Source organism: Sarcophilus harrisii, chromosome 3 (genome assembly GCF_902635505.1).
Source record: "Sarcophilus harrisii chromosome 3, mSarHar1.11, whole genome shotgun sequence".
Lineage (NCBI taxonomy): Eukaryota > Metazoa > Chordata > Mammalia > Dasyuromorphia > Dasyuridae > Sarcophilus > Sarcophilus harrisii.
This window is the reverse complement of record NC_045428.1, coordinates 363622625-363635307: the sequence shown is the minus strand read 5'-3', so window position 1 is coordinate 363635307 and position 12683 is coordinate 363622625. Positions and strand designations below refer to the sequence as shown.

General features: G+C 34.1%; 1 protein-coding gene across 1 annotated transcript in view; it reads right to left on the bottom strand.

Annotated features, from left to right (window-relative positions):
- Positions 1-409: 409 nt before the first annotated feature.
- CRTAM (cytotoxic and regulatory T cell molecule) overlaps positions 410-12683 on the bottom strand; it is a 32443-nt gene continuing 20169 nt past the window's right edge. Inside the window, exons 6-10 of the mRNA XM_023499388.2 lie at positions 12425-12499; positions 9453-9530; positions 5883-6029; positions 4122-4208; positions 410-1880 (exon numbers count right to left, since the gene is read on the bottom strand). Of these exons, the coding sequence (XP_023355156.1) occupies positions 1747-1880; positions 4122-4208; positions 5883-6029; positions 9453-9530; positions 12425-12499 (521 nt within the window). The 3' untranslated portion in view covers positions 410-1746. The remainder of the gene's footprint in view (positions 1881-4121; positions 4209-5882; positions 6030-9452; positions 9531-12424; positions 12500-12683) is intronic.

Genomic DNA, 12683 nt, shown 5'->3' with positions numbered 1-12683 from the left:
TCCATTTCCTTTCTCCCTATTAAGCTCTATAAAGACCTCATTAAGGTGGGAGGACCAGAGGATTGGTCCTAGTCCAAGATCAGCATCCTGGTCCAAGCAGGGCTCTGGAAGAGCTGATGCAATATTTTCATTGGGAACTGAGGACAAATTGGAAATACCGAGGAAGTACAACCTTCAGATTCTACAAGTACCCCAGAGGAAAAGCAATACTCTAAGGGGAATGACTTCAGGACTCCAGCAAAAGGACTTCCAAGAGATGTGTTACCCCCTTTTACCATAGGTACTCTCTAAGTTTGAGTTCACTTAACCATGAACTTTGTGTTTACTTATTAGATAGTATATAGAGACCTTTAGAGGGATCGTTTATACCACCTGTTCTCACTACACTAAACCCCTTTCTAAATGCTAATTAAGATTGGCTTATTAAGATTAACTGATAATCAAGAAAAAAAGCATAATGGGTGGGGACTCATGATCTATAGAATTAGAAAAATTATTTCCCTTTCCCAACCCTTTAGGGCTTCCCACAGATACTAAAAGGAGGAGTATTATTGCTGTAAGGTCCCAGTCTGTCAGTACAATAAAGGTGGGGAAAGTTAAGTACAGAGCATGTGTTACATGCACACAACAGTGAGGAAAATGATTACACTTTTAATTTTGTAAATGTGTTCAAGGCATCTATGGTTAAAAACTGTCCACACCAGAACAACATGTTATTTAGCAAAGACCCACCTTTGCTTTTTCAAATCCAGGGAAGAAGAGGGTGGTGTCAAATGTCGAGGAGTCTCTGTATACCTTCCACATTGAAATTTGATTATTTTTCAGAGAATTTTTAAACATGATATTCTTTTAGTCTTTTTCACCCCAAATTTTATCCTGAGACCATTTCAGGATTTCCCCTTTTTACTTTTCCATCTGATTCAGATGAGGGAGTTTATGAATCCATTCTCCATATGGAAAAATATATACTTTTTTTGCAAGGTAATCAGGGTCATACAGCTTATAAGTGTCAAGTTTCTGACACTGGGTTTGAAATCATATTATTTTGAATCCAGGGCCAGTGCTCTATCCAGTGCACCACCTAGCTACCCCAAGGTATATGCTTATAAAGTTGTCCTCCAGAGAAAGAAGTGATATTATTTGAATACAGATTAAAGCATGCTATTTTTCACTTGCTTGCTTTCATTTTTCCTTTTATTCAACTCTTTTTATACAAAAAGACTGGCAGAAATGTTTTATGTAAGTGCACATTATAACCTATATCTGATTGTTTATTACTTCAGGGAGGGGAAGAAGGAGGGAAGGATAGAATTTGAAACTCAAAACTTTAAATAAAAATGTTAAAGAATTGAAAAAAGTAATTTCCCAATAAAAATAAAGTTGTCCAAACTTGTAATCTGAAAAATTTTGCTGTGCACCATAAGTCAGTTGGTCACTTTGACTCTGATCCACAAGCCTCAGTAGACTCTTCTTACTCTGAAGTAGTGTTTGGCATAGAAGTAGGTAAATAAAAACCCATTTATATCCATAGTTTGCTGCTCTGATTTGGATCAGATCTTCTTAATGGGATACTGCTTATACTGCACCGTTTGAGTACAACAGTATTAATGTCCTGTACAGTCTGTTCCACGGAGGTCAAAATGAGCTCTTTGGTTCTTTGGATAAGTTATTGCTCATTTTCTTTTTAAGTGTCAGTTATGATACCCTCATTTACCCTGTTGTGTTACTTTAACGTGATATCAAGCATTATACAATAGTTTCTGGTAGATGATTTGGTTCTTGCTTCAGTGTAGCATTCTGTATATTTTCTTTTGGATTCTTAGATTTTCTTTCCATATATGATGTTATAATATATTTCATACCACACTTGTGACCGAAAACTGAAAGAGATATAATACCCAGTGAAAAATTTGTTTCAGTTTTTTAAAAATCCCCAAAGTCCACATTTCCCAAATCATTATAAGATTTAAAAACAATATCATCAGTAGTTGGGCTGATATTCGGGTCAATAAATACCTCTATGTTCATTTATGTATACAAAAGATGATCCATTATGAATGATTAATATTTGCAAATTAATATGTTAAGGGATTTAAAAATTAAAACTAAAATTTACTGTTGGAAATTAGTCAGCTAAGTATATCATGATTCACCTTATTATTTTAATTCAAAGGGTTTTAACCCTTTTGTGTATCATAGAAGCCTTTGGCAGTCTGATGAAACCAATGGATCTCTTCTCAGAATAATGTTTTAAAATGCATAAGATAAAATGCATAAAACTACAAAGGAAACTAATTATATTGAAATACAATTACTACAATATTTTAAAAAACAAATACACAGACCCCAGGTTGAGAACCCCAGTTTTTGTTGTTTTGCATGCATAATATATAATATTAATAAGCATGACACAAAACTCTAAAATAGGTTGTGGGCATTTTCTCCTGCCTCTCAGGTTTTCATCCATTCAACTCATTCATGCCTTCAAGTACACTCATTCTTTGATATTGTTTTTCACTGCATTAGACCAGACAAAAATAGGCATCTATCACCTCAAGCCAAAATTCCCATGAGAACCTCATTCAGATTCAATAGAGAAGAGAACCAGACCTTATTGCATTTCTTTTGGGCATTGATAGCTACATACTAATTTACATCATTGAAATAAATTAGGTTTAAATTAGTGAGATCAGAGAATCATAGAATATCAGAGTAGGAAAGTATGAGATCATCTACAGATGAAGATATTGAGGCCCAGGAAAGTGAGCTAATGATAGTCAGAAAATGAATCTAGTTGTTCTAAATTTCTTCTTTAGCATTCTTTTGCTTATGTCATGCTTCCTGACTTTCTACCAGAGGTCTAATGTTTTTGGCTACCAAATCTTTCTGAGAAAGAGAAGAATAGTAATATCTGGGTTATGTGGATAATTTACTTCTAAGAAAGAGGTGTTCATGGAATTTTCCATGTGATTATTTATTATAACCTTTTACCATTTTATTAAGGAATGTTAAGATCATAGGATTGCCTTCAGAACTGCATTTTCCATCATGCACTTCTCTGCAGCTCAGAGATGCCTGAGTTACAAATATGATCAATAGGAGAGGCTCTACTAGGTTACAGTAGGATAGATTACAATAAGATTTAGAGCTAGAAAGTGCCTTAGAGGTCATTTAATCCACATTCCTCACTTTATAAGTGACGAAACCAAGACTTAGAAAGGCTAAGTGTTGTCACACAGGTAGTGAGAGATGGGAATTGAAATCAGGAGAGTTAGTCAGCAAGCATTTATTAAGTGCTTACTATGCTAAGTGCTTTCTACATGCTTCCAGTGCCACAAAGAAAAGTAAGAACAATTCCTGCCCTCAAGGTGTTAATGGTCTAATGAGATATCTCATGCAAACAAACTATATGCATTATATATATATATATATATATATAAAGTGAAGATAATATAAGGAAGAAGCTGGTATTAAAAGGAATCTGGAAAGTCCTTTAAGTGGGATTTCAGCTGAGATTTAAAGGAATGCCATAAGACAGAGATGAAGAGGAAGAAGATTCCAGGTATAGAAGGCAGCCATTGAAAATTCACAGAGGGAGCAGAAAAAGTTTCCTGTTTGAGAAGAAACAAGGGGATAGAATATATGGAGGGAATAAGGTATAAAGCGACCAAAAAGGTAGGAAGGAGTCAGATTATGGGGAGCTTTAAAGGCCAAAGTCAAAGTCTTTTTATTCCAGATTCAGAACTATACCCTACAGAGAATCTCCTCTTTTAGATACTTCATCCTAATTTATAATGTATTACACAAGTTCAATGAATTCAGAGATCAGAGAAATTTCCTTCTAAATTCACAGTCTTGTGTGATAAATTCTTAGAACCTCATTTTTGTGAATTTTAACCATTATGTATCTAAATTGGGCCTCATACAATGAATATCACAAAGACTTATTTAGTATGGGATTATTGATTCTGGCTCTATAAGCCATATTTTCTTCAAAAGGAATAGAATACAGAGTAGCCATAAATTGTAGTAAAATAGAGTAATGAGATAGCAATAAATATTAAGAAGATAATGAAAATCAAGAAACCACATTCTTTTATAATTGTTTAGAATTAACTTACTTTGGTCATTCTTCTCCTGGGATGCTGTGTCATCATTATTTGACCTAGATTTATAACTCTCCAGTGTCATTTCTGAAATGTCATTTTCTGTGTATATAGATATATATAAAAACAAATTAGTATTTCCTAGGAATTACATAGATGTGTGATTTGAATTAACATTTTCCACTAGTGTATATAGTTATATAGAACTTTCCTTATTTCATCATGTAACTATATGGATTGAGTACATTCAACCAATATGTTAGTATAAATAATAGATCACATTTACATACTGTTTTAAGGTTTACCAAGGTTACCAAATGCTTCCTTCAGTAATAGTGAATTATTTTTCTTATTTTACTGAGGAAGAAATTAAGGCCATAGGATCATGGGATCAGAGATGTAGAGGTTCATTTAGTCCAGAAGCCATCTAGTCAAACATGCTTATTTTAGGAATAAAAGCGGCCCAGGGTACTTGAGATAATATTTTCTTCATTTGTACAAGTACAATGGAGAAAATGGATGACGGACTAGGATATTCTATGTCATTGTTTATAAAATATGATGCTAGGATCATTGAAATTCTCAAAGAGCTAGATCTTCAAGTATTAATCCAGGTAGAGCAGTGGGAACAGGATTGTATTAGTGTCAGTAACACAAGGAAGGGAGAATCAGGTCCTCCAATAATATCACCTTTATTATTGTAAATTACACAAAAAAGCAACTCCTAAGAATGAAAACTTCTAATCATAGTGCCTCCAAGCATACTAAATTTTGCTATGTGCCATCAACACTGGTTAGAAATCATCTTTATCCCCAAGTTCATTTTTTGTTCATTTTTCAATTGTATCTTATTTTTTTCATGACCCCATTTAGGTTTTTCTTGGCAAAGATGCTGAAATGATTTGCCATTTCCTTCTCCAAACTATTAGAAATGTCAGGACTACCTTGACATTTATTATATATAATAAATATATTACAAGCCCAATACCCTATCTACTGTGCTACCCCACTCCTAAGTCCATTTTTTAGCCTACCAAATAACCTACACCATAGAAGAGCCTTGGTTCTTCATAATTTAAAAAAAACCCATATAGCTTTGATAAGTAAATTATTTATTTATAAAACAAGGTTGGATATTCAGGGTTAAAATCCTTTCCAGTACTTTGAGAAAGATAATAGAAAGGACAGATAGGATTTTGATGTGAAATTTGATCATTTAGCAGTAGTAGAAGGATAACTACTCACTAGCCATTTATTAGTTAAGTGACTATGAGCACATTACTTAATTTCTTTGATTGTCATTTTCTTCAACTGTAAAATGCAATAATACTTAGTCTATTGATCTCACAGGGATATTGTGAAGAGAGTGTGCAACATAAATGTGAACTGTTATTATTATAGCCATTCCACCTTATACAATCACCAAAGTCCATCTTTGGACCTGGTTAGGAAACTTTTTAATCTTATTATAAATCCCCTGAACTACTTTGACTTCCTTTGGCATTATACCCTGTAACCCAAACCAGTAAAAATGCAGAGACTACCTTCATATTGTAAAATAGCTGAACAATTTAGAGAATTCAGTGAGAAAAACCAATCACAGGAATTGTATGATCCTTACAGGCCTCAAAATCTAGCTTCAGTGGTTTATAATTTCAAGACTTTTGGAATATTGTATAGACAAATAATTAACAAAATGAAATATTTACCTTTCTTTCCAGTTGTTTTGCAATAATGGACATAATATAAATGTGACTATATTGTTTAGAAACTTACCTTTTTTCCATATCACATGTGCTTTCCATAGCTTCATTATAAAAAGTTGTACTACGATGAAGAGGAACAAAATGAGGAAAGATACAAGAGTGAGCAACAGAATTCCATGTTTCTTCTTTGTGATTTCTACAGAGGTTGGATTTTCTTCTGTAAGAAAAAGTAGAGCTATTTGGATGCTTAACATCATGTAACTCTTATATCTGACACTTAACCATCTGTGTGACCGTGGGCAAATCACTTAATGTCCCTGGACCTCAGTTTTCTCATCTATAAAATGACAATTATGATATCTATAGTTACTACCTAACAAGGTTGTTGTGAGGCTCAAATGAGATAATGCATGTAAAACACTATGTACAAAATGTCTCAAAAGTCTTAGGGCAATTGTAAACTGTGGTAGTATTATTATTATTATTTACTATTTGACACACATGACCTTGCATTCTTTATTAACATGTCTGCAATGTGAGGATGTAAAGATCAAAGGCTATGTCTTATGCCTCAAACTTTAACACCTTAAAACTAATCTCCTAGGACTTCGGAGACACCTTGTATCGATGCTAACTTTGTTGTTGTTGTTATAAATCCTTGAACCACTGTGGAGTGTCTATTTTAACGTGTCATTTAACTGATTGGGGAACTTGGGACAAAGATGCAAGGGAGAACCTCAAGGGAAGGCATAATATTGTTTTCTACACACAAATGCAATAAGAAGATGAGGACTTTTTTTCAGTATCATAATCATTATCTAAATCAAACATGTATTTAGTATACATAGGTCATTGAAGTAGATGGCATAAATGTGATAAAGCATGAGACATTGTCTTTGTTCTTCAGGGCCTCCTACCTGTGATAAAGTGGGAGTAGATAAAAGAGGAGAAAGGTGGAGTCAAAGCTGAATCTCTTGTCTCTTTGTCTCTATCTCTCCTTTCTCCTTCCTCTTTCCCTCTCCCTCCCTCTTTCCTTCTCGATCTCTTCCTTTTCCTTCTCTCTCTCTCTCTCTCTCTCTCTCTCTCTCTCTCTCTCTCTCTCTCTCTGTCTCTCTCCTCAAAAGAGAACAGCTAATAATTTTTTCACTTGCTTTAGTGATGTTATTCTCAAAAACAAATTAATGAAGGGAACTTCTATTCTAGATCTGATTGTCAAATAGAAAGTTTTTACTAGGATAGAACTGATGGAAACTTTAGAAGAAAGTGACCATTCCATCTTAGAATTTGTGATAAAGGAAAGAAAAGTCATACATAATTTAATAAGCCCCACTGATTTAGGGAGAATAAAAAGGGTTCAGGGGAAAATCATAAAAGAAGCCTAGGATAGGAAGATTTCACAAATGATATTCTGAAGACAATTCTGACATAGAGGAAAAGGGGAAGTTGTCAGAAGAGAATATTCTAAATCCATAGGGAATTCAGTGACAAATATGTTTTTAGAAGATAACATACTAAAATATATTTAAAATCAAATAACAATAGATGAAGTCACATCTATAAAATAGTCTGCATAAATAGTGCCAGGATTTCTAAAACTCAGAATAAACTTAAGCTAGCAAGGTAACAACAAAAGTGTTCTTTGAGATCTTTTGAAACCCTTAGGTTTCTCTAAGTCACAAAAGACTTATTAATTTCAGGCTACTTGTTCTGGATCTGAAGATATCACTGAATAATGATTAAGAAATCCAACAAGAAACTATAAGAAGTGATTGGAAGCAATAAGTTCAAGAAATCATAAATAAAAATTCCCCAAATCTATTAGAAGCAGAAGAGAAAGTAAGAAATAGCAAGAGTGCATTTATCATCTCCTGAAAGAAACCCCAAAAGGAAAAGTCTCAGGAATGTCATAATCAAAACCCAGAATTTCCAGGTCAAAGGAAAAATATTGAAAACATCCAGAAAGAAGCTGTTTAAGTATTCAAGGAACCTTTATGAAGATTACACAAGAGCTGGAAGTTCTACAGTAAATTAGAAGAGATCTTGCAATATAACCAAGTCTAATTTATTCTACAAAGTTGAGAATAATTCTACGAGGAAAAAATGAATCTCAATATAATAAAATACTTTTTTCTATTTCTTCTATTTTCTTCTATTCAGGAAGACTTGATCTTTGATCAAAACACCAGAACTGGGAAAGAACTTTGCAATATTAACAGTTTTAAAAGTCAAGAGAAACCCTAGAAAGGTAAATTTAGTTGAATATTTAAAAGGAGCTATATGAGGATGAAGTACTAATAATCTAAGAGGGGAAGAAGAAGCAAATATCCATTCAGAGCTTTAATGCCTTCAAAAGGTATGCAAAGATCCTGAGGAGAATTGGTCCTGCTTTGAGACTTTGAAGGGGGATGGGGTAGGAAAGAGAGTGAAAAGGAATATATTAATATAAAAAGGAGGAAATGGGGCTGGATTTCCTATTTTTCTTATGTGGGATGTATAAGAAGAAAAGTATACAAATAAGAAGGAAGAGGTGAGAGAGCAGGCAATAAACTAATCTCATTCTTATCTGAAACAACAACAAAAAAAAGGAGAATAGAACACCATAAATAATTTAGCATAGAAATACAACAAACTCAACAAGTAAACAAATGGGTTAAGAAGAAGGGTAATACTGGGGAAGAAATTTGTTGTTCATTTGCCTCAGTTATGTCTGATTCTGTGAAAACATTTTGGGGGTTTCTTGGAGTAGTTTGCCATTTCCTTTTACTCATTTTACAGCTCATTTTACAGATGAGGAAACTGAGACAAATAGGGTTAAATTAGTGGTCCAGGGTTACATAGCTAGTAAGTGTCTGAGACCAAATTTGAACTTGTGAAGATGAGTCTTCCTGACTCCAGGCCTGGCACTCTATCCACTATGCCACTTAGCCACAGGGAAAACAAATTTATTCATACTGAAGGGTGAAATTAAAAAGGGAAAAAAGAACAAAAAAAGAAGTAGAATATAAAGAGGTGGCTTAGATTGCTTCTTAGACAATTGAGAATGACTGAATTGTGACATATTAATGTAATGGAATATTACATTATATTATATTTCATATAATAATACAGTTTTATTCCATAAGAAACTATAAAAGAGATATTTAAAAAATTTTTTAAGTTTGTTTCCTTCTTTTTTTCCCTCTTTTTTTTTTAATAGGGAGAAAGGTGGTTGAAAAGAAAAAAGTTAGCAATTATGGTGCCAGAGAAAAAGAAAGCTACTGAAATATTTTTTAAAACCATATAGGGACAGCTAAATGGCTCAGTGGCTATAGCACTAGCCTTTGAGTCAGGAGGACCTGAATTCAAATTTAGCCTCTGACACTTAATTCTTCCTTAGCTATAAAAAAATCCCAAAAACCATACAGCAAAGAACAAAAGGAAGTTCAAGGGGAAAGGAAGACAAGGAGGACAATTTGGAAAGTAATGTGTGGAATTTTTTGTTGTTTAATTGTGGATAAAAAATTTTAAAGGAGGATGTTATCATCAGTATCTACTATTGCAAAAAGATCAAGTACATTGAGAACTGGAAAAAATAACTGAATTTGGTTGATCAGGAGGTTAAAATGTCTCTACTTGTTCATAATGGGATGTGTGAACTTACCAGAGATGGAGTTATATTTGTGACTAGTTTGTTCATGCCCTGTTGTACCAATATCCACAGAACTGAACTCTTCCATTACTGTTAAGTAGAAAAAAAGGATAGTTTGCAAAGTTAGTAGCCATGAGAACAACTTATTTTTCTATAAGACTTTAGGATTGGGACTGATTGTGATTTTCTTTGGCTTGAAGAACTCTCAGATGGCAATTTGGAACTATGCTCAAAAAGTTATCAAACTGTCCATACCCTTTGATCCAGCAGTGTTTCTATCTAAAGAGATCTTAAAGGAAGGAAAAGGACCCACATGTGCAAAAATGTTTGTGGCAGCCCTTTTTGTAGTGGCAAGAAACTGGAAACTGACTGGATGCCCATCAATTGGAGAATGGATGAATATGTTATGGTGTATGAATATTAGGAATATTATTGTTCTGTAATAAACGATCAGGAGGATGATTTTAGAGTGACCTGAAGTGAAGTGAGCAGAACCAGGAGATCACTGTATACAGCAACAACAAGTTTATGTGATGATCAACTGTGATGGACTTGGCTCTTTTCAACAATGAGATGATCGAAGGCCAATTCCAATAGACATGTGATGGAGAGAGACATTTGTATCTAGAAAGAGGATTATGGGGATGGAAGGTGGATCACAACATAGCATTTTCGCCTTTTTTGTTGCTGTTTGCTTTTTTTCCTTCCCATTTTCCCTTTTTGATCTAATCTTTCTTGTGCAACATGATAAATGTGGAAGTATAGAAGAATTGCACATGTTTAACATATATTGGATTGTTTGCTGTCTAGGGGAGAGAATGGGGGGAAGGGAGTGAGAAAAATTTGAAACACAAGGTTTTGAAGGATGTTGAAAAATATCTTTCCATGTATTTTGAAAATGAAAAGCTATTGTCAAAAAAAAAAGAACTCTCAGATGAAAAAACTCCATTTACCAATGCAAGTTGATGCCTTCTCTTCAATTTATAGTCTTTGAGCAAATAAGAAATACTTTTGTGGTGTCATGGCACCCTTAGGCAGTCTGGTAAACCTATGGACCCCTTCTCAGAATAATGTTTTAAAATGCATAAAATAAAATACATAGTATTACAAAAGAACCAATTTATATTAAAAACAAAGATCGAGACATTTTAAAAAAATTTATGGGTCAAAGATTCCTGTAGGAATTCTTAAAACCCTGAATGGTTAAGTGATTTGTCCTGAACGGCCACTATGTTTCTAAAACAGTACTTGAACCTTATTTTAAGGCCAGCTCTATGTTCACTACTCCACATGTCCTCTTATAATAATTAAGGATTTTAAAAATAAATTTCTCATAACAATCTGGTGAGATAGTTTTTGAAGAGGTGGAGATGGGCTTGGGTCTATGTCTCCATTACTGTAGACAACTCCTAGTAAGGAAATTTCCTCTTCCAAAAAATGATCAACTATCAGCAACTAAACATTTGTCACTTATAGTTTTAAAGAATTTTCTTGGGCAATGAGAAATTTCGTAACCTGTCCAAGGCCACACAGCCAGTATGCATAAATTCTTGAATTCAGGTTTTACTTATTCAGGTGGTAGTTCTCAGTATTTTATTTATATAGATAATAAAAAGATTGCTACCGCCACAGGTTAAATTAATTCCCAATAGTCACATAGATAAATTGTTTCCGAGCCGGGATTTGAACTTAAGCTTCCTTCCTCCAAATCTTATTCTCTTTCCACTAAATACTAAATGAAATGACATTTCGGAAACTACCTTAATGTCTTTTCACTATAAGGACTCTCTTCTATTTTTGAATTAGAGAATTCCTAATCAAAATATTTTTGGGGGGGAAATGTGCAAACTAATCTCAACTTCCTAAATAATGGATAGCTAAGGTAGGATTTTTTCTTAAGCCTATAACTGTGTAAATAGTATAGAAGCCAAACGTAGGATAGCAAAGCAATCACCTCTTCTGTTCTCGTGAGTGAGGAATAGAGATTTGCAGTACTAAGAAGCATGGACCAATTAAATAACATGCTGAAATGTAAGCTAATTTACTTCTCAGTCCTAATATTTGCTTATACATCTGTATAGACTTTCCACTATTAGCTGGATGAAAGTGACATTTTAAAGGCAAGCAGCTCCCCCTTCCGAATTATGATCTCTTTGTGTAAGGATGTCATTTTTAACACCATCTGGCCCTGCCATTTGTTCAGTGCATCCAGTGTCAGAGATTTCAGACTGTTGCACAGTGCCACTATGTGGTTTCCAGGGGAAGTAAACAAAATGTAGCAAAAACATAACTAGTCATGTTCTGTAAGGAATGAGTATGGAAGAATGATAGGAAAGGGAAAAGGAGGAAGAGGAGGAGGAAGAGGAGAAGGAAAAAGAGGAAGAGGAGGAGGAAAAAGAAAGAAAAGAAGAAGAAGGAGGAAAAGGAAAATGAGAAGGAGGAGAAGGAAAATGAGAAGGAGGAGGAGGAAGAAGAGAGGGAAAGAATCATCTAAAATCTAAAATAATGTAGATAAACCTAGATAGAATGGCATATTTAGTCAGACTTTGCTCAGAGAATCGGTTTGATGTGGTTTTGGGGGGAAACTGGGAGAGCTCGAGCAGCTTCCCGACTTCACTCAGCCATCTTGGTTCCAACCCTGGAACTGTTCCTCCTCAGACTTTTTTTTTCTGGAATTTCTCCTGATTCCTCCCTACATTAACCTGACTGTCATATCTTAACAAATTTTGCATTTCTATAAGTAATAAAAGGGAGACTTTAACTGACTAGGAGTTCTAGTATCTCAGAACACACCTCTAGTACTATGTGTTCTAGGAGCTCATACTTAAAGTGGAGATATTCCTTAATGTCACAGTTCTAGAACCCTATGTGGTAGGTATTGGATTTTTTTCAATCAAAAATTCACAAAGACACAAAAAATAGAGTTGAAATAAATATCTGGAATAAAACCTACTTTTTAAAGGCCTGCCAGTTTAAGGACTTACCAAATTCAGTGGAATACTGAGAGGACTGAAAGGGCAATGTGCTGTGCTCCATCCTATCTGAATCTGAATCTGGATCTGTTAGAATTTAAAAGGACAAAAACAAAATCTAAAAATACAGATTAAGTTTTTCCATTTCAGAATGAGTCTGTCTCTTATCTATTTATTTACAAAAGCCCTAAAACTACATGCTCCCATATACTGAACACTCATTCATCTAAGGTGAACATTTACTGTGCATAGAGGTTGGGAGGCAATGATG